This window comes from Lynx canadensis, chromosome A2, assembly GCF_007474595.2.
Source record: "Lynx canadensis isolate LIC74 chromosome A2, mLynCan4.pri.v2, whole genome shotgun sequence".
NCBI lineage: Eukaryota > Metazoa > Chordata > Mammalia > Carnivora > Felidae > Lynx > Lynx canadensis.
The window spans coordinates 7,163,681-7,187,469 of NC_044304.2; the positions used below are offsets into that span (position 1 = coordinate 7,163,681).

At 54.9% G+C, this 23,789-nt stretch overlaps 2 protein-coding genes across 3 annotated transcripts in view; one reads left to right on the forward strand and one right to left on the reverse strand.

Moving 5' to 3' along the window:
• Positions 1–6,569: 6,569 nt before the first annotated feature.
• PIN1 (peptidylprolyl cis/trans isomerase, NIMA-interacting 1) lies at positions 6,570–19,015 on the forward strand. The gene is made up of 4 exons (XM_030299832.1): positions 6,570–6,672; positions 8,720–8,932; positions 17,389–17,499; positions 18,392–19,015. The coding sequence occupies exons 1-4, from the start codon at positions 6,615–6,617 to the stop codon at positions 18,499–18,501; spliced, it is 492 nt and encodes a 163-aa protein (XP_030155692.1). The 5' UTR covers positions 6,570–6,614; the 3' UTR covers positions 18,502–19,015.
• A 3,900-nt stretch (positions 19,016–22,915) lies between these two features.
• Positions 22,916–23,789, reverse strand: part of OLFM2 (olfactomedin 2) — a 61,029-nt gene continuing 60,155 nt past the window's right edge. For both annotated transcript variants that reach the window (XM_030299881.1, XM_030299873.1), the window contains exon 6: positions 22,916–23,784. In XM_030299881.1, the coding sequence (XP_030155741.1) occupies positions 23,107–23,784 (678 nt within the window). In that variant the 3' untranslated portion in view covers positions 22,916–23,106. The remainder of the gene's footprint in view (positions 23,785–23,789) is intronic.

Sequence of the window (23,789 nt, forward strand, 5' to 3'; positions counted from 1 at the left end):
ACAGAGTGTGGCAGGGGCTGAACTTTGGTCATTAGTGGTGGGATTTGGGGAAGTCCGCCTCTTCGATTCGAGGTTTCCTGCTCTAAAAAGGAGCACCATGATGGCACCCACATCTCAGAGACAGTGCAGTTAAAATAGCGGGATGTCTGGCACAAAGTGTTTTCACCTGTCTCCAGCCTTCCCCCAGGTATGAGTAGACAGGACACCAAACACCCCATCTGTGTTCCCTGGGCCACAGATCCCAGGTCGATGTTGGCCCTTCCCCAGAGCTGCATTCTGGATCCTTTTTCAGGAGCTTCACCCAGACACTTGCCCTGTCCCTTTTCCCCACTCTTATTGACCTGGGTGATTTTCTGCAGTACGTTAACATGTCCGAGTCTAGCCTACTGCTCCTCCCCTCCCCCTAAATTCCACCCAGTCTTCTGCTTCCTCCCTTCATTTCATTACCAAGCTTCTTGGGAGGTGGACCTGCCAGCCGCCTGGTTTTGCTGGCCTGTAGTTCATGGAGGATGATCTCGCCTTGGTCTCCATTAGACACTTCCCTTCTTAGGACTCCCCTCCCTCCTGACATCAGAAATAACTATTTCCTGGGGCACCTGGGTAGCTCAGTCGATTAAGCATCTGACCCTTGATTTTGGCCCCGTGTTGGGATTCTTTCCCTCCCCCCCCCCCCCCCCCCCCCCCCCGCCCTGGCCACACGCACTCTCAAAAAGAAATAAATAGGGGCGCCTGGGTGGCGCAGTCGGTTAAGCGTCCGACTTCAGCCAGGTCACGATCTCGCGGTCCGTGAGTTCGAGCCCCGCGTCAGGCTCTGGGCTGATGGCTCAGAGCCTGGAGCCTGTTTCCGATTCTGTGTCTCCTTCTCTCTCTGCCCCTCCCCCATTCATGCTCTGTCTCTCTCTGTCCCAAAAATAAATAAACATTGAAAAAAAAAAATTTAAAAAAAAAAATAAATAAATAAATAAACAACACCACATTTCTGTTTCCTGATACCTTGTTCTTCCTACTCTTAGAGTTGTCTCTCCCCATATTTGTTTATTTAGAAACAAACCTGAGTTGCCTGGGTGGCTCTGTCGGTTAAGCGTCTGACTTCGGCCTAGGTCATTATCTTGCCAGTCCTGAGTTCGAGCCCAGCCTCCAACTCCATGCTGACAGCTCAGAGCCTGGAACCTGTTTCAGATTCTGTGTCTCCCTCCCTCTCTCTGCTCCTCCCCCACTCACACACACACACACACACACACACACACACACACACTCTCTCTCTCTCTCTCTCAAAAATAAATAAACATTAAAAAAAAAAACCAATAAGGTTTTTAAACATATCAGACTTTGACAAGGTGGTTGTTTGTTAATTTCAAATCAGCTAGAAAAGTACAGGCTGAAAATAAAACCCTTCTAGCCCCATTCTCTCTCCTGAGGTCAGGTCTTTTACAATGCACTTATAGAAACTTCCAATTTTATTTTTAAAAGATGACTGCTGAGGGGTGCCTGGGTGGCTCAGTCGGTTAAGTGTCCGACATCAGCTTAGGTCATGATCTCATGGCCTGTGGGTTTGAGCCCTGCATCGGGCTCTGTGCTGACAGCTCAGAGCCTGGAGCCTGCTTCAGATTCTGTGTCTCCGTTTCTCTCTGCCCTCTCCCACTTGTGCTCTGTCTCTGTCTCTCTCTCAAAAAATAAACATTAAGAAAAAATTTTTAAAAATTGATAGCTAAAAGATGACTGCTGATATTTGCTTGTAAAAACAATCCAAATGTTTTGTTAAAAATTAAGGGTTTTTTTAACATCTTATTATTGAGAGAGACAGAGCATGAGCATGGGAGGGACAAAGAGAGGGGGAGATACAGAATCCGAAGCAGGCTCCAGCCTCTGGGCTGTCTGCACAGAGCCTGATGCAGGGCTCGAACTCACAAACCACAAGATCATGACCTGAGCCGAAGTCAGACACTTAACCCATTGAGCCACCCAGGCACCCCTAAGTTTCTTATTTCTCAACAGCACCCCTCCCGCCAGTAACAATTGTTAACATATTTGAGTGAATCCAGAAATCTGAAATACAACCTGTAGTTTTTATACAATTGGGATAATTATGTGTTCTGTGATATACACTCTTCAGTGCTTTATTTTTTTGTTAAGTAGGCTTTATACCCAACGTGGTATTCAAACTCATGACCCCGAGATCAAGTCACATGCTCCACTGACCGAGCCAGCTAGACACCCCAGTAGCTTTGTTTTTTATGCTTTAGTTTTCACCTTTCTATATAAATTATCTCATTCTTCATTAGTTTTGTTTTTTTTGTTTTTTTTTTTTTTTTACTGATATTTGCTTGTTTTGCTTTTTTTACACAAAAAGGCAGTAGGAGGGATTTGTGATGATGGAACTCCCCTGTCTGGAACTGTGGATGCAGGACTTTGCATTTGTCACTCAAGATGTAGGAGGAAAGATGGAATGCAGCCTGTATTATAAATGAATCACATGACTACACCTAAAGGGGCGAGGAGAAAGGAGCTGACCCAAACAACTTCGGAAAAAGCATTTTGACTGGATACTGTAAGGCTAAAGACAAAAACAATTATACACAAACACTGTACTCTAGTTAAATAAATTCCTCACAGCATTGTGACTGAGCAATTCTGGAACGACTTTTGAACATACATAAACACAGGGTGGAACAGAGGGGTAAATAAATATTTTGTAGATAGTGAAAGCCAGATTTCTCACTGCTGGAGAAAGAAGTTACAAACGAGGTGGGATGGAAGGAGATAGAATAATCCAGCCCTGCGAGGCTGGATTAGAGTGGGAAGCAGCAGTATGGACTCATGTTTGTAGTTTAGTATGTATATGTATATATATATATACATACATATATATGTGTATACATATATATACACATATATTTCCTTGCTTTATCCACTTGGGCCCAAATGAGTGACACCCCAGTAGCAATGGACATACCCAGCACCTAGATCTTGGTTTCTAAATACCATTCTCCAGTGAAAGGAACCAAGGTTTGCAGAAGTGATTGGTTCCAGAGCTGGGACAGAGAATATACAAGCTGAGCCTGGAATATCTTGTGGTGCCAGGAAGTAGGAAGTGCTCAAATAAAAAGGATGAGAGCATGTAGAAAGGGCACAGAAGCCAACCTGTGAAAGAGCTCCCAGTGGCCAAATTTGGAACAATGTGCACAACAAAATAATGATAGTATCGGACTATAAACAGAAGAAAAATATCTTTGAGCTCATGCTGGTATCAATAAATAATTGAATATATAGGGGCGCCTGGGTGGCTCAGTCGGTTAAGCATCCGACCTTGGCTCAGGTCATGATATCACGGTTTGCGGATTCGAGCCCCACATCGGGCTCTGTGCTGACAGTGTAGAGCCTGGACCTTGCTTCAGACTCTGTGTCTCCCTCTCTCTCTGCCCCTCCCCCACTCACATTCTGTCTCTCTCAAAACTAAATAAACATTTAAAAAAATTTTTTTAAATAATTTAATATATAAATGGGGAGAAGGGAAACTCTTTTATTTAAAAAAAATTTTTTTAATGTTTACTTTTGACAGAGTGACACAGAGCATAAGCAGGGGCGGGGCAGAGAGAGAGGGAGACACAGAATCTGAAGCAGGCTCCAGGCTCTGAGCTGTCAGCCCAGGGCCTGATGCGGGGCTCGAACTCACAGACCATGAGATCATGACCTGAGCCGAAGTCTGATGCTCAACTGAGTGAGCCACCCAGGTGCCCTGGAACAACTCTTTATTACAAAAAGATTCCAGTTAAATGTAGAAGGAAAAAGGGAAATAAATCACCATAGTAAGAACTACTGTAGACCAGAAACACCAATAGATGCTAAGATTGGTGAGCAAAAGTTTAAGCAGAAGTAGGATATTTGCACAGTCTCAAAGTATCTCCCAAAAAGTAATTCATTACAAAAAGGAAACTAGTTGCCTTAACCAATCAATCAAAGTTAATAACATCACGAATGGTAGGCAGACTCTAAGATGGTCCCTAATGATCCTCTTGTTCCAGTATTTACATCTTTGTGTAACCCTTTCCTCTTGAGCATAGACCAGCCCTAGCTTCTGACAAATAGAACATGGCAAAAGTGATGGGATATCACTTCTGAGATTAAGTTGCAAAAAGACTGTGGTTTCTGTTTTGCCTGCTCTCTTGCTTTCTCACTTGCTCATTGATGAAAGCCAGCTGCCTTACGGAGAGGCCCTCAGCCAATAGCTAGTGAGGAACTCTTCTTCAGTCTGTCATCCCCTCAGTAACTAAATCCTTCAGGCAACCACATGAAGGAGCTTGGGAGTAGATCCTGCTGCAGTCAAGCCTTCAGATGAGACCACAGCCTTTTCTGCTGACACCAGCTAAACTGTGCCTGGATTCCTGACCCATAGAAACTGAAATAATATTAGTGTGAATCCACTAAAGTGTGGGATAATTTGTTTTGCAGCAAAAGATGCCTTAATGCAACTAGTAATACATTGCAACATCATTGATCACCTGGTATGATGCACTGAGAAGGGCACATTGTCTCTGGATATCCTTCCCAATAACACATAGCCTCAATCAGATCATGAGAAAAATATCAGACCAACCCTATTACAACAAAATATCAGAATGAGGGACATTCTGCTTTTTGAAAGTATCAAAGGTCATGAAAGACAAGACCTACATGTTACGTACTGGAGGAAACTAAGGAGACATGACAATGTGGATCCTGGGAAAGCTGGGGAAATTCTTTTCTAGAGTTTAGTTTAATTAATGGTATTGTACTAATGTTGATTTCCAATTGTATTTACAAATGTTTGATCATTATTCTAAGGCAGGGTTTCTCAGCTTTGGCACAGTTGACATTGGGGCTGGATAATTCTTTGTTGAGGATGCTGTGCCTTGTAGAATGTTAAACAACATCCTTGGCTTCTACCTACGAAATGCCAGTAGCATCTCACTCCCTACTATTTGTGACAACCCCAAATGTCTTAAGACCTTGTCAAATGTCCCCTGGGGAACAAAATCACCCCTGGTGATCTCTGTTTCATTATTTACTTTTTTAAAGATTTTATTTTTAAGCAAACTCTACACACAATGTGGGGTTTGAATTCATGACCCCAAGAGCAAGAGTCACATGCTCCATCGACTTAGCCAGTCAGGTGCCCTACCTCTGTTCTATTATTATGTAAGATGTTAATATAAGAGATGGCTGGGTAAAGAGTATATGAAAAATCTACACTATTTTTGCAACTCCGCACTAAGTTGAAAATCATCTCTTTTTTTGAGAAAGACAGATTTTTAGGTAGACTCCATGATCATTGTAGAGCCAGACATGGGGTTCAATTCCATGAGCCATGAGATCATGACCTGAGCCAAAATCAAGTTGGATGCTTAACCGACTGAACCGCCCAGGCGCCCCTGATAAATATTATTTCTTATCCTCATTTGCATATGGAGAAGCTGAAGCACAGAGGTTAAGTAATTTGTTCAAGGTCATAGCAAACGGAGGGCTGGGCTTTGAACCAAAGTAATCTGGCTCCTTAATGCTCTTAACCTACCACATCCTGTCTCAGATTCCTTGTAGACATATTTCCCTGTATTTCATATCACTGCGCCCCATTCTTTTTAATGGTCACATGGGTCTAGTTCCAGATGAACTATCATCGTACTCTTTCTTCCCTGTTGGTGTCTGTGCCTCTCATATCTGTCTCCAGCCCGTCCTCAGGCACCTCCTCAGTGTCCCACAGGTGCACACTCAACTTTAAATGGATTCAAACCGAGCTCACCATCCTCCTATCGGCGGGTCCTCCTGTGTCCCTAGCTAAGTGGTAATGCCAATACCCACCAGTCACCCAGGACAGAGGCAAGAGCCAGACTGAGAGGCAAGGACCTAAGTAAAGTAGGTTCCAAAGGAAGTAGATGTTTGGGTCAGTGGCATCGGACAGGGTTAGCCTTGCCCCCCCACCCCCCCCCCCCAAAAAAAAAAAAAAAAGAGAGAGAGAGAGAGGTGGGAAGATAGCTTTGGACATCTGGAGAAAGCAGGTGGGTAGAGGGAGGATGGAGGAGCCAAATTTAGGCTTCTGGGTTCTTCGCGGCTCATCACCAAGGCGACTACGTCGCTATGGCAACAACTAAGGCAGCACCAACTCTTTCAAATACCTCGTGGGCTGCCGTCACCCCCAAACCACCCAGGCACTTCCGCATGGGGGGTTGCGGGAACGGTTTAGGAAGGCGGGATACTGACGCAGGGACCAATCGGATGGGGCCTGTGGCGAAGGACGCAAAAGATGGGGTCGGGACTTCTTTGTAGCTCGCCAAAGGGCGTTGAGAAGGACGGGCTCCTTTCCCTTCTCTACCAGTTAGGGGCCGAGTGAGGAAGGGGGCGGGACCGGGGTGAGGCCGTACGGGGGCGGGACCCAGGTAAAACGAGGGGAGGATCCGCCCAGTCTTGGTGCTACCCAATAGGAGGCCAGAACACCTCTCCGGACTGTTGGGGTGCCCAATGAACATCGTCGCCAGGCCCCGATGCGAGGAGCTCCGAGCCAATCGGCGGCGGCGGTGGGTGGGCGCGGGCGGCATAGGCGGTGCGGCGGAGGCGGAGCGGGCGCTGCGGCAGGAGGGAAGATGGCGGACGAAGAGAAGCTGCCGCCCGGCTGGGAGAAGCGCATGAGCCGCAGCTCAGGTGCCGCGGGGGTCGGGGCTGGGGCGGGGCCGCGCGGGCCCGCGGAAGCAGGGCTCGAGCTCGCCCCTCGGGCGCAGCGCCGCCGCCCGATTCCCGTGGGGTCTTGGCTTCTCCGCGTCTTCCCAGGGTAACGGCCCGGGCCCGCCCCGTGGGGGCTGCGAACCTCTGGAGCGGGGATGCCGGAGGAAACTGAGGCAAGGGGCGGGCCCGGAGAGACCCTGCGCGCTGCCGGGGGGGGGGTAGAGGGCCCGTGATTCCGCAGCAGTCCCCCGGGTGATGGCCCTAGCCCTGCCCATCCGGCTGACACCTTTTGGCCTAATGCACCTGACGTCCCCGGGGAACGCCTGTGCACCCCGCTGGGCCCGGGGGACACTCCTGGGGAAGGACACCCCAACCCCATGCTCAGGGCGTGGCTCCAGGGTGGTGCTCGGCCTCGGGTGCACAGCCTATTCCTGCCATCCCCACCTAATGCTGAGTCTGCGATATCCTCTCGGTGGTGTTCTGCCTCAGGATGGTCCCTGTGCTGGGAGCCCGATTTCAGGCTTATCCACAATAATAATATCAATAACAGGGCGCGTTCATCTCACCGTCCAGCACTGTGCCAGGTGTTTTAAGTGTGTTCTCTCTCTCGCTCTCTGAATGACCACAACTGTAGGAGGTAGGTAGTTACTATCCCCATTTTGCAGGTGAGGAAACTGAGGTCGGGAAACTTAAGGAACTCACCCAAGGTCATTCATTCCAGGGGGGCAGGGGCTAGATTAGAACCCAATCCGTCTGACTGCAGAGCCCCCTGCCCTTGTCACCGCAAACTCCTGCGGATCAGGCCCAGCATTTCACTGCACCGCCTCCATAACCCATAAAAATTGCAGTCACAGTTATTTCTGTTAATTGAATGCCAGGCACTCTGGTGACCGCTTCACGTGTATCACCGCTATTCTCCACATTAACCCCGTGAAGTTATGTCCTTATTCTTTCGCTTCACTCCCTCTTTTCAGATGAGAAAACCAAGGTTCGGGGGGATAGAGGCCGTTGCCAAGGTTTTAGAGTCGGTCAGTGGCTCAGCTCTCACCCAGCCTGCTCCAGCCCCGCTCTGTGGCTGCAACCTCGTGATGAATCTGATGCTCGGCCCAGTTCTGGGCCCCCTCTCTTGCCTTTTCTGCCTGCCCCCTCCCTCCCTGATGGTCTTCCTCAGGGGTGACATTCAGCTCTTCATGGTGCAGGGTGCAAGTTGTCCACGCAGCCCAGGCAAAATGTCAGCCCCCGGAATGGTGCCTGGGCTCTACTGGGTCCTACTTCAGTCTTCTTCTTTGCAGCCTTCACTCCTTCATGCTCCTCAGGCCCTGGGTAATGTCTGGCCCCCAGCCGTGCCGGTCCCTACTTGTGCAGCACTGTGCACCGAGTACGGATTAAGAAGAGAGCTTTTGTGTTTGACACCCTGGCTGTAATTCCTGCCTCCAACCCGGTGTTCCTGGAGCAGAGTTTATACTCAGGAAGCGTTACCAAAGATGGGGAAAGGGAGGCCTCGTTTTTGTCGTCTCTAAAATGGAGGTTATAGCTATCACACTCTTCAGGTGTACCGGCCACTATCCTGAGCATGTTACAGATGCGAACTCATTCCCTTCGAACAGCCCGACAGGCGGGTACCGGTGTCTCCATTTTATGCGTTGAGAACGTGGAGGCCCGGGGAGGGGAGTTCATCCACCGAGTGACAGAGCCAGATTTGGACAGGCAGTCTGGCTGCCGAGTATGTGCTCCGATCCGCTCCGTGTCCCCCTGGCTTCCTCTCTTCTGTCACCCTGGGTTATTTTCCTCCTTGAAGTTACCAATAACTAAAGTTGTGATGTTGTCTTATTTGCTTGTCTGGTGCCTCTCTGCCCCCACCTAGAATGTTAGCTCCCTGAGGGGCCAGTGGCACGTGGTGTAGGACACAGTGGATTTGCTGCATGAAGGCATCCCATCGGCCAGTCCCTCATCTTGGCCTCAGGGTGGCGTCCTGTGAGCAGGTCCCAGCTGAATTCCTCCCCGCCCCCCCCCCCCCCCACTCCAGGCAGGGTGTACTACTTTAATCACATCACTAACGCCAGCCAGTGGGAGCGGCCGAGTGGCAACAGCAGCAGCGGCGGCAAAAATGGACAGGGCGAGCCCACCAGGGTCCGATGCTCACACCTGCTCGTCAAGCACAGCCAGTCACGGCGGCCCTCGTCCTGGCGGCAGGAGAAGATCACCAGGACCAAGGAGGAGGCCCTGGAGCTGATTAATGGTGAGCAGGGCTGGAAACGGGTTGTGGGGGGGGGGGGGTGTGTGGAGGGGTCTCCGCTCCTTGGGGGCCAGAGCTGGCCTTGTGGAAATCACCCCAGCTAATTCAGCCGTCAGCGTTGGCTGACACAGAAGTGCCTGTACCCGACCTGAGCCTCGCCCACCCATCTGTCTCTCCTTTTTCTTTCTCTCTGGCATTGGGAGGGTGAGCCAGGTTAGGAAGGGAGGGCCCAGCCTTGGGGGCTGGCAGACCCGGGTTCAGATGGTAGCCATGCCCCATAAGCTCTGTGACCTTGGGGGACTTGTGCAACCTCCTTTGAGACTCAGTTTTCACCTCTGTAAAATGGGCACCGTCACACACCTGCCTCTGAGGCCCATGGTGAGGATTCAGTGAGGTGAGAGTGTTTGGTGCACGGTGGGCCCTCGGCCAGTGGGAGTTATTGTTGCTGGTAATGTCATCGATCAGGGTTCTGGGGCGCATATGTGGGTGGGTCAGGAGAGAGGTTGGAAAGGTAGCAGCTTAGAACTTGCTAGCAGACTTCGGTTAATTAATTCTGCCCTGAGAGAAGAGGCTGTTCCTGTCTCTGTTCCGTGGTTCCTCCATGGTCTAAGCAGTAGTGAGCAGACAGACTTTCTCTTAAAAGGTCAGGTAATAAATAGTTTAGGTTTTGCAGGCATACGGCTCTGCTTTGTAACTGATAGCAGCTTGAGATAATATGTAAACAAACGGCTGTGTATGTGCCAATAAAACTTTATTTACAAAAGCAGAACTTAGCTCATTAGGGGCCATAAGTTGTAAACCCTGGTGTAGAGCTGCTGGGTATGGCCGCCATTCCCCACACAAGGCTGTTTTCACTTAAATTAATTAAAACTAATACTAGAGACTATTCCTCACACTGGCTGCACTTCAGGTGTTCAGTAGCCACATGTGGCCAGCGGCTGCCATCTTAGCGCAGATAGAAAACATTTCTATCCTTACGGCAAGTTCTTTTGGGTGGTGCCGGTCTGGATCTCGCGTGTGGTTTTATCATCCATTCAGGCTCTGCCACCGCAGACCCCAGACCCCTCCTGGGCTGCTCTTACCCCATATAACCAGTGCCTTACCCAGACCCAGACAGCCCGGGGTTCCCATCTGGCTCTGCCCCAGCCCTGGCTGTGTGACTTTGAGAAAGTTACTTAACATCTCTGAACCTGTCTTTTGACTTGTAAAATGAGTATTTTGACCATTGAACCTATCTCCTAGGGTAGTTGTGAGCACTCTGACCTAATGCAGTAAAGCCTAAATAACCGTTCCTGGTGTCCAGGAGATGTTCTCTAGCTGCTGGCGGTCATTAGGGTGGTTGTTATTAGCCCAGGCCTGGCCAAGTGCACACTTCGTCAGTATTGGCTGTTTTACTATCCCATCCCAGTATTTGGCCTATAGGATATTACTTACCCAAACCCACGCACCGCCCCCCCCCCCCCCCCCCCGCCCACGGTGTCTAGCATGATCCATGCATGGCCCCTGTGAGCCTCCTACCTCAGCATTATAGAGAGGAGCAGAGTTCATGCACAGAATCTGGACTGAGCTCCGTGAAGGCAGGGACTGGCTTTCTTCCCACCATATTCCCAGCGTTCAACACACAGCCTGGCCTACAGTCCCTGCTCACAGCATTGTTTCAGGAAGCAGCGGGAAGCGAGAAGGATTCCTAGCAGAGGAAATGGCAAAAGTAAAGGCCTAGGGCAAGGCTGTAGCCAGGACTCTGGGGAAAGACCCTTCAAGGGCATGTCCCAGCCAGGTTGAGGAAGGCTCTGAATGAGTTGAAGAGTTTGGGTCCTTTCTGGAGACGGCAGGAAACACACGGCTCCATGTGCCGGGGGGCTGGGCCTGTGATGCTTTGCTTTCAGGAGAGAGCTGTGTGGCTGGAGGGTGAAGGGCCGGGGAGGCCGGGGGTGCCCGGAGCCCAGCTGGTTGGGTCTAGCAGTGAGCGATGAGGGGGGGTCTGCCCGCCTCAGGGGAAGCAGAGGAAGTAGGTGGGGAAAGCCCAGAGAATCACGAGGGGACTTCTCAAGTCCTCCCAGCTCAAATGGTCCCTGTCCTGAGGCTTTTGGAGCCACGAGAGTGGGCAAGAGGTAATAGGCATTTGGAGATCGAGTGACAGGAGGTGCCACCACTGGCGGAGGGGACTCGGGAAGGGGCGCAGTCCGGGGAGGGACTCCTGAAATCTGAGGAGCCCGAGGAAGAGCTGTTGGGGGCCACTGCGAGAGGGTCCAGGTTCAGCAGAGCACCCAGGCCAGAGAGGGAGACCCTTGGAACGATCCTGGCGAGAGATGGCAGGAGGCTGAGGCAGGTGGGCACGGGGAGATCTGAGCGCAGCTTGGAAGGAAGGCTGTCACACCCTGGGGACTACCTGGGAGGGGCAGGTGAGGGTGCCTCCCCGTCTCCAGGAGGGACGAGTGTGTGCCTGGTGGGCTGATACTGTGGTGGGGGGGGGGGGTGCTGAGGTCAGCTTAGGCCTTGGCGAAGGGGTAACTGGGAGGCGCTCCCAGGAAGTAGCCGGGCTCTGGGGCCTAACCTTAAGTTGGCGCAGACTCGGGCGTGTTAGCAGGCGCTGGCTGCATGTACCTGCGCGGATGGCCTGGGGGCCCTGCAGCTCCAAGCAGTGTGACCTGCTGGGCCAGGGAGCGGTGAGGGGAGCAGATTCTGGAGAGTTGAGAAGGCAGAATCAGGAGGACTGGGTAACGGATTAGTTGGGTGGGAGTAGGGTAAGGTCAGAAGCAGTGTGGCCCGTCCTGGAGTCACACGGAGATGGAGCCTGGTGCCAGCTGTGAGGCCTTGAGCAAGTGTCTTTATTCTCTGAGCCTCAGCTGCATCATCTGTAGAATGGAGACAGGATGGCCTGAGATCCAGGGGCCGGCAGCTGACTGCCCAGCAGAGCACTGGGCTCAGTGCCCGGCGCTTGCTGTCCCCACACGACCCCCGTCACTCGGGCACGCGTGGCCGGGCGCGGAGGTCTAGGCAGGGGCTCGGGAGCCTGGTGCGCTCAGCGTGCAGACCCTCCGGTGACCCTGGCCTGCTGACTCGGCGTCTTGGAGCGGGGCTGGGACAGGCTCCCGGGGGGTCGTTAGGAGAGCGCGGTGAGATGGCCCAGGCCGCGGTGCGCTTCGTAACCAGACACTCGGGTGTGCCGTGCCAGCAAGCTTGGGGTGTCGGGGCCCGGTGTTCTCTTCGTGAAGGTGGATGTTCCCTGCGTCCTGGGCTCGGTCCGGGTGATCAGGAGATCAGGATTTGGGGTTGACTCTCACCAGTACCCGTTTAGATCCGGCGCTCCCCCACTGCCCCGAGGGGACGGGCTGCCCGCAGTAAAACCAGTGTCCGCATTTTCTGCTGAGGCACCTTTTCCCAGTGTCGGCTCCACTGCAGCTGCTGGGCTACGGCCAGGCCCTGTCAGGGATCTGAGGGCCAGCTGCCTGTCATTGCCAGTGTCCTTGTGTAAGGAGGCCGGGCTGTGGAGATGCCCTCTCCACCTGCTCCCCGTCCTTGAGGGTCCCAGGGAGGCCCCGGTGTGAGCAGCAGTCCCCTCAAACATACTCACACCTGGGGTCTGAGGGTCAGTGAGCACCTTTGACCTAGTGTCCCCACACAAGGTCAGTGACTCAGGAGTATTGCAGGGGCTGGCTGCATGTACCTGCATGGATGGCCTGGGGGCCCTGCAGCTCTGAGCGGTGTGACCTCACGGGCCAGGGAGGGGTGAGGGGAGCAGATTCCGGAGAGTTGAGAAGGCAGAATCAGGAGGACTGGGTAAAGGATTAGTTAGGTGTGGGGTGGGTGCTGGCTTCAGGCTGGGTCTCTGGCCTCTCTGGGCTCCTTCTTCTGGATCTTGGGTCTTTTGGGACAGCAGACCTAATCCTGTCACCTTTTTCTCTGTCCACGCCCCTTCCCTAGTTTGTCCCTGAACCTTTTTAGAGTCAGAGGCCACCCCATTCTTCACTCACTTTCACCTAAATGATTATGGTGTATTAGCTCGGGGTGTTCTAACAGAATACCACAGACTAGGTATTTATTTGCCATAGTTCTGGGGCTGGAAGTCTGGGACGAAGGTTCTTTTTTTTTCTTTTTTTTTTTTAATGTTTGTTTATTTTTTTTAATTAAAAAAATTTTTTTTAACATTTATTCATTTTTGAGACCGAGAGAGACAGAGCATGAACGGGGGAAGGTCAGAGAGAGAGGGAGACACAGAATCCAAAACAGGCTCCAGGCTCTGAGCTGTCAGCACAGAGCCCGACGCGGGGCTCAAACTCACGGACTGCGAGATCATGACCTGAGCCGAAGTCGGACGCCCAACCGACTGAGCCACCCAGGCGCCCCAATGTTTGTTTATTTTTGAGAAAGAGCGTTAGCAGAGAGAGAGGGAGACACAGAATTTGAAGCAGGCTCCAGGCTCTAAGCTGTCAGCACAGAGCCCAATGCGGGGCTTGAACCCACAAACTGTGAGATCATGACCTGAGCTGAAATCAGACACTCAACTGACTGAGCCGCCCAGGCACCCCTGAGATGAAGGTTCTGACCAATCCAGTTTCTGGCAAAGACTCTTCCTGGCTTGGAGACAACTGCCTTCTCGCCGCGCGCTCATGTGGCCTTTCCTTGGCGTGTGCACGTGTGGAGAGAGAGCCGGAGCTCTCTGGTGTCTCTTCTTATAAGGACACTAATCCTATGGGATTGGGGCCTCCCCTGTGACTTCATTTAACCTTAATGACTTGCATGAAGGCCCATCTCCAAATACAGTCACATTGGGGGTTGAAGCTTCAACATATGAATTTGGGGGGACACAATTCAGTCCCTGACATATGGACTGACAAGTAGTAACTGTCAGGTTTGTTTCACCCCAGCCACTGTTCCAGCAGTAACTACCCCTCCTGGTAGCCCTTCTGGTGGGAGCTGCTATAATCAGCCCATTTTACAGGCCAGGCAAGTAAGGCTCCGAGAGGCAGTCACCCCCACAGAGGGTCACAGAGCTCAGGATGGGAAGAGCTGAGGTCTGAATGCAACAGTTGGGGTCCAGAGTTTACCCTCCTTAGCCTCAGAGACGCACTGAGCCGGCCAGCCCGTGATCTGTCAGCAGCGACAGGTGCCCTGCTGTCGTGCACACAGTTTCCGGGGCTCCTGATCTGCCCTTCCTGAAGCAGGTGGAAGCTCCCCACTCCAGACTGGGAGGTCCTTGAGAGGCTGCCCCTGGGTCTGCCTCGCTCTCAACTGGAGCCCCTTTGGATGGGTGCCGTCTTGGTGAGGGGTGTTGATGTGGGCAGGTTAGGCCAGGGCATTGCCAGGCGGGCAGGGGAGGGTTTCCTTTTCACCCTCTCTTGAGCATTTGGATCTGAGATGCACAAAAAAAGACACGAGGTTCCAGCATTTCTGCCTGAAGAGCTGAGGGGGATCCCTCTCCCTCCTTCCCCGTGGCCTGTTTCTGTCTCATTTATTCATGAATTTCTTCAGCATTATTAGCACCTGTTCTGTGCACAGAGCTGGGAACTGGGAACCCAGCAGTGAGCAAGGCCAACCCAGCCCTGCCCTCTCAGTATGAGGTGACTGACAGACCACAGACAGGACATTGGTAAATGCACGGAGGCTTCCTCATGCAGTGGGGGTCTTAGGAAAGGCTCCTCAGTGAGGCCAGAGGACAGCAGACAGGAGGAGACCATTAAGCAAAGGCCTTGAGGTGCTGGGGGCAGGGCAGGACTGGGAGGGGCGTCATGGGGGATGGGGTAATACTGAGCTGAGGGGATGCACAGGGTTCTGAGGGTTCCCTCGCATCTTGGCTTGTGGGCCAGACTCCTGAAGGTCAGCTTCTAGAAAGGGGAGATTGGAAAGGAGTGTTTTGTTTTTTATTTTTTTGTTTAACATTTACTTATTGTTGAAAGACAGAGCACGAGCAGGGGAGGAGCAGAGACAGAGAGGGAGACACAGAATCCGAAGCAGGCTCCAGGCTCCGAGCTGTCAGCACAGAGCCCGACGCGGGGCTCGAACTCACGGACCGTGAGATCATGACCTGAGCTGAAGTCGGACACTTAACCGACAGAGCCACCCAGGCGCCCCTGTTTTGTTTTGTTTTGTTTTGTTTTTAAGTCACTTAAGGCTCCTGTCCAAGCAGAATGTTTTCTGAGAGTTGGCTGGCCAGGGAAAGATTTGGGTGCTGTGAATGGTGGCGGGTAAAAGCTTGGCTTTTATTAGATTTTTAGGCTGCTTTCAGTGTATGTGTACCTTGGCCAGGCCGTCTAGTCTCAGGGATCCCTGCTGACTCACGGCCCCAGCTGCTGGAGGATGTGGCAAGGAGGGGCTCGCCCTGGGCTGGGGGGCTGGGCCTGGCTCTGCAGGCGCGGGGCCTGTGTGGACATTTATGCTTCCCGGAGGCAGGCAGGTACAGCGGGGAGCACCGCGCTCAGGATTCTCCAGCCAGCATATTGGGGTCCACACAGAAAGGAAAGGAGGCAGAATCTTGAGGCTGCCCAGGTGAGACAAGGAACGATAAGCAGAAGTCCAGGGAATGGAGAAGGAGGCCTGTGTTTGTGATGTCCGGTTCAGCTTGGATCACGGATGGACGCAGCTGGCACAGGGGGGCCCCTAGCCACCCCAAGGACGTGTTCGACCACACCAGGGCGGTACAGGCAGAGGCCACCACAGCCTACAGGGGGTGGGGCTTGTGTGACATCGGCGAGCCTTTCTGACCAGGCAGCGTACCACACTGACGGCCGGACCAGACTGAGACGTGCGGGCGAGGGAGACCAGGGATGGGCAGATCAGACAGAAATAGGGGTAGCGTTCTCACTGGGATGCACAGCCCTCACAGAAGGGAGAATTGTGACAGCAAGTGACATTTGTCAAGGTCCCCGTGCCGGGCACCGTGCTGTGTGTCGCTGTGGCCTGCTGGAAAGTGGCTAATGGTTCAGAGGCAAAGGGATGGTCAGGACATGACAAGAGTGACAGGAACACGGGACAGGCAAGGTGGTGGGGACAGCCGTGGAAGCAGCCAGGCAGATCAGGTTCCAGGACATCGGTTGCTGCCTTGACGTGCAGCAAGATGGAATGATAGGTGTGTGGTCATGGTTGTGTATTTTGGTCGTGGTCCTCGCAAAGTCTGCGCTAGCTCAGCGTCAGGCAGGTGGCCCTGCCTGGGTCTCTGGGCTTCAGTGCACGAGAGGGAGATTAATCAGCAGTGTCTCTGGCGCTCAGACAGGATCAGTGGAGGGAGTGTCACGGTGGTGTTCAGAAATGCACTGGCAGGTAGGACAGGTGATCCTCACCTGCGGTGTGGGCTGGGTGGGTGTGTGGAATGTCCCCAGGAGAGTAGCTGTCAGGGAAGCCACGTGGGAGCAGCTCAAGGTGAAGGGCCATTCTGGTGGTCTGGGGCTGGATGTCCTGGGGGCCCCGCCCAGTGGCTGCACCCTCGGTGGGGTGGGGGGTGGTGGTGATGCAGGGACCAGACTAGAAGGAACACTCACTCATGTGCCGGCCAGCTGGTTGGAGCAGGAGGGAGGCATTTAGGGGAGGAAGGGATGGCTTCTGGCTGCAGGAGCTCCTGCCTGGACTCCAGAGCGACTGGGGGCTCCTCCCCACAGTGCACACACAGTCCTCCCGCGCGCTCTGCGCCCCACACGTGAGTCACCCAGGTGCGCTGTGCTGCCCCCGGCCTCCCTCTCCCCGCAGGGAGAATCGGCGCCCAGTGGGGACAGTTCGCACCCCACAGAGGGTAAATCCAATGCCTGGTACCAACACATCCTTTAGGGGCAGCTGGGGGAACTGTGTCAGCCACCTCTGGGGCCATAGTCGACGTGAACAACACGTGTCCCACCTAAGCTGCCTTGTGGTCTCTTCACAATGCCCCAGTGAGCAGCCCGGACCTTCATCCCGCTTTCTATACATTGAACAATTGAGGCCCAGGGGCTGAGGATTTAGCCGGCTCCTGTGGCAGAGCTGGCCTGGTCCCCCGGCCTCCTCCCTTTCTCCTAAAAGTCTCTAGAAAGTTTCCGCATCCCTGCCTCCGGGGGATCTTGGACTGGGTGGGAGGGGGAGCCTGGGTCCCAGCATCTCTCTTCGATGTCAGCCCAGCCTTCTGCTGTCCTCCCCGATGTATGTGTGCAGGGTAGGAAGAGGTCATGGCTGTGTTCATGTCCCGCTTGTGGGGGGAGGCGGTGGAAGTGACAGCGGGGGTGGAAGAATGGGGGGCGAGCCCAGCATGACTGTCGAGGCCACTGCGGGGCCAGGGTGTGCACACATGTGGAAGGCACCGTTTCTTAGTGTGACTGCACACACGTCGGGGGTGGGGAGGCGTTCGTGGATGTGTGTGAGGCTAGTGTTCACATGTGCATGTGTGCAAGGTAGGGCAGGGGTTGCATGCCGCCCTCCATCTGGAGCCCTCCGTCTCGTCCCGGCCTGCCTTTGACGCGCCGTCTCCCTGTGTGTCCCCGTTTCGTGTATGTCTACAGGCTACATCCAGAAGATCAAGTCAGGAGAGGAAGACTTTGAATCTCTGGCCTCACAGTTCAGCGACTGCAGCTCGGCCAAGGCCAGGGGAGACCTGGGTGCCTTCAGCAGAGGTGCGCAAGGAATGGGCACTGCCGAGCTCTGGGGGGCTTCTGTCCCATCAGTGGGGGTCCCCTAGCCAGGTAGAGGTTGGGAGGGGCGGTCCCTGCTGCAGAAGCCTTGAGGCTCCACCAGGTGGCAGCACAATCCCTCAGGCTTCAGTGGTTGCCCTGCTTGGGGGTGGCTGGGCCACAGAGCCTCCTGCCTGATGTCCTTCAGTCCTGGGGTGGAGGGGGGGGGTCGGTCTGCGTGTCTCTGTGCAGTTGTCCCCATCAGGGACCCAGTAAGGTAGGTACTCTCCTCCTGTTGGGGGTATAAGGCTGAGTCCCCTGAGCGCCCCAGGGCCTGTCCCCTAGAATGCCCCTCCCAACACCACCTTCAGGAGTGGGGACAGCAGGAGAGAAGGGAGGAGGGTGAGGGGAGGGTAGCAGCCCTGGCTTTAGGCCTGTCTGGCTCAGGCAGTGCAACGGGAGGAACAGAGGAGATCAGCCACCACCCCCTCCTGTTCCTCCTCTCCCCCTCCGTACTGGGGTCTGCAGAGCATCAGGGCCGGGCCAGAGATGGGGTGAGGCGGGAGGGGGGCGGTGTCGGCAAGGGGCTGTGAGCCTAGGCAGGTAGGACAGATGATGTGGCGGGGGCTGGGATCGGGGGGCCCAGGGAGGTGAGTTCATCACTGAAATGTGTCTCTAAGTGCACAGCAACACCTCTGCCTGCCATCCTTCATGCTGTCCTCAGGCTTCCTGGGGCTTCTTAATGGCCCTGCCGCCCCACAGTGACAGGGCCGTAAACCGCGTGATGGATGAGCAGGAGGCTCGGCGCAGGTGGGAGCCCCATCTGCCCGCCCTGCCCGGTCGTGGCCCGCGGCCATGTCTTGACCCCCACGCCCCATCCCTCACGCTTCCCCAGGTCAGATGCAGAAGCCGTTTGAAGACGCCTCCTTTGCACTGCGGACGGGGGAGATGAGCGGGCCCGTGTTCACGGATTCCGGCATCCACATCATCCTGCGCACGGAGTGAGGGGTGTGGGTGGCCCAGGCCCGGCCTGCAGGGTAGGGCGGGGCTAGACGGGTGGCTGGGCCCACGGACCCTGCTGCTCCCTGCTGGCCACCAGGTGCCCCTCCCTGCTAATGTCACAGTATTTATTGTTCCCAAAATGGCCGGGGGTGGGGGAGCTCTTCACCACTGGGGGCTCCCTCTCTGCCCCCAGTTGGGGCTGTCCCTGCCAGACTCCTCTCCCCTTTAGGAATTGACTTCAGAAGGGCGGCTGCGTGGGGAGGCTCCCAGACAGAAGGGGTGGGGGTGACCCGTCCCAAAGAGAAGGCCTAGTCAGCTGAGCTGCCCCCTGCGTCCCCCGACCCAAGTCCAGGATGGGGGCAGGAGGCCCCCGGTTGTTTCTGGTTATGCTATGTTCCTCTGTTCAATTGCAAAAAGCACATGCTCCACTTGAGGCCCGGGCCGCCCAGCCGCCTTGGGGCCTCGCTGAGCATCAGTGCAGCACCCCCTTGCCCTCCATTAAACTTGGAACCACTGCTCTGCTGTCCTGTGTCTCGTTCCCTCCCCGCTGAGGCGAGGGGGCAGCTGTCGGAGTGGCAGTCCTGTTCCGCCGTCCCTAGTGTCCAAGCTGCATTTCCTCCCTGAGAAGCTCCTCTTCATCCTGGGCCCCGGGGGCTCCTAGCGGGGAAGACCCCAGTCAGCGCCAGTGGTCCTCGAACTCGGGTGTTCAAGAATGTTCTAGAAGGCAAGAGCAGTGCACTGGCCCCACATCTCTGCATGCAGCAGACCCAGGTGGAGCTGGGGATCTGCAGGGGATCCTTGGAGAGCCAGACTGAAGCCTCCCGCCCCCACTGCGCCGGGTGCCCTCCACACACACACACACCCCCATACCCTCCACAGGCCCCTCCTAAATAGAACAGATTACATCCAGCACCCTGATGCCTGCTTCCCTGTTACCACAAATGCTTCTAGCAGGTTGTTCCTGGGTCCTGCCTCCGCCTCAGATGTTGTTACCTTAGCAACACGGAACCGGCGGGAAGGGAGAAGGGCCACTGCCAGGCACCTCTGAGAGCGGGCGTCCCGCCCGGCCCTCTGGAGGAGGGCGTCCCTGGACTGGACCGTGGGTAAAAGGCTGTCTTGGGAGCAGAGGGGATCCCTGTGGCACATCAGGTAGACGCACCTGCCCGGTGGCCTGTGGGTGTGGCCCCCTGGTCTCCATCACCTCACAGCTGCCCCTGTGCCAGGGCCTAGGCTGGGGGCCCAGTTCATTCAGGGGGTTTGTGGGTTTCACCCACTCTGCCCCCTCAGTTAATGGGAACCAGTCCGGATCGGGGGGGTGGGGGATGGCAGGCTAGCAGGGCTCGGGGACCTGAGCAAAATAAAGGCCTGCCCAGCCCTACTGACCCCAAGGGAGGCCCCCGAGACTGTGTCTCATAAACAGTCACCTGGGCCAACTCCCATCTGGCTGGTTTCTGGAGCGATCGCTCTCTGCTCACTGCCTGCCAGGGTGTCATTAGGAAGGTTTAATGGGTTTCCTCTCAGCTCTGGCAGGCTGTGGGGGGAGCCGGCGGGCTAGCTGCACCTCCAAGCAGAATCTTAACATCGCCTGGGGGGGCCACGAGGCAGGCAGCAGCCCGTCCCTCGTTTGCACCAACAATTCTCTGGGGTCCCGGAGGGCTCACCCCCCCACCCCCACCCCACTGAGACAGCAGAGCCTCTGGGAAGGGGCAGGAAAGAGGGCGGGGCGGGGGGGAGGGTGTGGAGAGGGGGTTGAGACACCGCTGGGGAGTGTGATGTGTTTTCCCGGGTGGGGTTGGCAGGGAAATGGTCTTTGTGGCATTCTCTGTCACTTTGGGCGCGCGCGCGCGCGTGTGTGTGTGTGTGTGTGTGGCCATGTGACTCTAGTTATCCCTAGGTGTGTGTCCTGGGTGACACTGGGAGTCCCCCCGACTGGATGTGACCACTCCCCTCCGTGGACCTCCTCCTCCCTTTGTCCAAACAAAAGAATATGGCTGTTAAGTAAACGTGCCCGGAGTCGGCTCAGTGTCAGGCTGTGGCTCCCCTCACCTGCTGCACATTCCCACCCGCTGCCTCCTGCCTGGAGGTGGGGCTGTAAATCCCAGGCCTTCTGGGGACGACGAAGGTGCCTTCGTCCCTCCTGGCCCTTTAGTCGGGCATTTCCCCGCCCCAAATGCCCTGGGGACGGGGGTGGTTTCCACTCTCCTGCCGCAGGCACCAGCTCGGGCTTCTGTGGCCACGTGGCAGGGCCGGAGTAGGTCATCTCAACTCGGGGTGACGCGGGCTCTGCCGTGAGATGGGCTGCGAAGCTTCTCCAGGGTGGCCAGGCACACGTCCGGAGGGGGAAAGCCAGAGTTGGCAGCAGCAGCCTAAGGCACGCAGATCCTGGCCTGGTCTGGGGAGGAGGGGTATTCCTCTCCTGCCCTACCTTGGTCGGCACAAAAGCTACAAACAAGCGTCAGGAGTGCTGGGGCCTGCCTCTGTGTGTGACGGGGGGAGAGGGCGCTTAGGGCGCCAGGCGCTCTGGGCATCACTCGGAGGACAGGCGTAGGACGGGACGGACACCCACGGCCCACCCGGTACTCTGTGCCCGGTTCCAGGTTTGTGTGTGTGTGGGACAGAGACTCAGCAGCCCTCAATCCCAACCTTACTTTGGGAGTTGGAGAGACCAATGAACTTCTGCCCGCCCCCACTGTGAGCTATCTGGGGGATTTGCCTCCAAATCAATGTATGCGGGCGGGGGCTCAGGGGACCTAAGTGTCCCAGCCCTGTGGTTTTTTTTTTTTTTTTTTTTTTTAGCAGGTACAAAGCGCCTCTCCGTGGGCTTATCTGGGAATCAGTTCTTTTTCAATGTCAAACTTGTCAATTTAAATGGAAATTAATTGCTTTTCTTGAAGATTTCTTTAAAAATTGGTTTTAAATGAGTGCATTAGGCAGTCCCATTTATTATTCATTGGTTTCATTCGCAGCATGGCCCTGTGTCCCGAGTTCCCGGGGATGGCAGCATGGAGCGGAGATGATTTAATCAGAGGTCATTAATTAGAGATGGGGGTGGGGGGTAGCTCCCAGAAGAGCGGTTTCGCCTCCTCCGTGGTCCCGGTGGGCTGGGATCTAGGCCTGTGGGGGGCTCTTTGCGTAATATTCCTCCCTGGCTTCAGTGGGGGCCGTGTGGTGGGGCGAACGTGGGGTGGTGGTCAGCACGACCTTTGTTCCCCGATCACCCGCCCCAGAGGTGACTCTACCCTCTCCTGCAGTCTGTCTCACCTCGGCCACCAGGGATCTGGCTAAAATAAAGCCCTCATCTGTTCTTTCCCTTCTGTGCACGCCACCCCCCCCCCCCCCCCCCCCAGCACCCCCTCCCCCTTAGTCACATTACCAAGGCTCCTAAGGAATGGGCCTCTGCTTCTCCGACCTCTTCAACTCCCTCTCATGCCCCTTCCTGCCTCCCATACTTCCTAGCTTTTCCCATCCTTCCCTCCAGGAGCTCTAGGCCCATCACTACCCCAGCCCCCTCCAGGTAAATGGGCTCCAGGTGTAGGGTGTGGGTGTGTCGGCTGAAGGTACCCAGTGCGCCTTCAGGCTGTTTCTTTTTTTCAGTGAACTAGGAACAGGTGCAACTCATGTAAAATGATTTTGAAATCACAAAGCAAAAAGAGAAAAGGAAAAATACTATTGTGTCCCGCTCTCTCATACCCAAATTCTTAAAAGCAGCCAAATTGTTAAAAAAAAAAATCTCTCTCTCTCTCTCTCTCTCTCTCTCTCACACACACACACACACACACACACACACACACATTTAAAAAGTTGCCAGATGGCTCAGTGATGCAAAACCAGTGATGGAGAATATTCATCTGAGGCCTGTTTTCATCTTTGTGATAGAATTCTCGGTTGTTTGAATCAAATTGCTTTGAAACAAATTGTTTTTGAACAAAGCAACTTTGGATGGGGGTCTCTTCGCCCATCTTCCCAAAGGGCTCGCCCAGCCGTGCCCCCCTCCTGCCGCACCCCGAGGCTGGGCTTGGGACAGCTTGTGGCATGGGACACAGGGGGGCCCAGCTGGGATGGGTCTCCAGGCTCGGGCTGAGCCTCCCTCCACCTGGCCTCCTCTGCCCCGTCTGGACACACAGAGCAACGAAAGCATCAAATGTCAAAGGTCCCGTTTATTCCAGCAACCCGGAAAGAACGAGTGTAAATAAAAAAAGAAACCGATCCATGCACTCAACTCTTAGTGGGGGGCAGGGAGGCGGGGCATGGAGTGAGGGAGTGGGGAAGGAGTGGGAAACAAGGAGGGAGGGGAAGAAGGAAGAGAGAGACAGAGAGGCAGACAGGGAAAGAACTGGAGAGTCAGATCAATGAAAAGAGACGGACACTAATAAAAAGGCAGAAAGAGTGAAGGATCAAAATTCGAGACCAACAAAGGAGAAAAGACACAGACAGAATGCACTAAGAGAAACGGGGAGGCAGAGAACGAAAGCCCGGCCAAATGGGAGGGAGAGGAAAAAAACGTACGGGACAGGGGAGAGCGAGGGCAGGACGGAGACAAAGAGTAAGGGACACGGGTGGGGTAGAAGGGCCCCGGCCCTCGTGTGGCAGCCTGAGCCGCCGCGGCCCCTAGGGGTCCCCGGCGGTGCTGATGACGTGGAAGAGGGTGACGTTGTAGAGCACCTGGTGGCCGTTGTTCCAGGTGTAGAGGGCCCGCTCCCGGGGGTTGTAATCCAGCATGGAGATGTGGGAGTACTGGTTGTGGAAGGGCACGTCCGTGTACTCGTAACTGGACGTGTTGGTGAAGTAGGCGAAGTAGACCTTGGCCCCGGCCAGGTGGGAGTTGGTCACGTAGAGCACGCCACAGATCATGAAGGCCTCGCCAGCGCTGCGCTTGGGGTAGCCGGTGTCCCAGGACCGCACGACCTCGAGGGTGTGCGGGTCCAGCCGGCTGACCACGATGTTGCCCGCGTTCTGGTTGGTGGTGTAGACGGCCCAGAGCCCGCTCTCGTCCACCATGAAGTCCATGTCCGAGAAGCCGCCCCAGGAGTAGGGGAAGGTGTTGTTGTAGCCGGCCCCCGGGAGGCTCCTCTGCACCAGCACGGAGCGCGAGCGGAAGTGGTACTTGACCACCACGTTGCTCTGGTACTTGTTGTAGAACAGGGAGCCGTTGTATACCACGTGGCCCGTGCCCGCCCACGGCTGGGGCAGCAGGTGCTGGATAAAGTTCTGGCCTTTGATGAAGTCTCCCAGAGTGCGGAACTCCAGGACCCGCCGGCCCTTGTAGTAGCCATCCATGTACCAGACCTACG

What these genes read in the sequence shown, in the direction of transcription:
- PIN1 (XM_030299832.1), top strand. Translation starts at nt 6,615, where the DNA reads ATGGCGGACGAAGAGAAGCTGCCGCCCGGCTGGGAGAAGCGCATGAGC. An exon ending in GGCCCTGGAGCTGATTAATG is followed by an intron (nt 8,933 to 17,388) that starts GTGAGCAGGGCT and finishes GTATGTCTACAG; the next exon opens with GCTACATCCAGAAGATCAAG. An exon ending in CCTGGGTGCCTTCAGCAGAG is followed by an intron (nt 17,500 to 18,391) that starts GTGCGCAAGGAA and finishes ACGCTTCCCCAG; the next exon opens with GTCAGATGCAGAAGCCGTTT.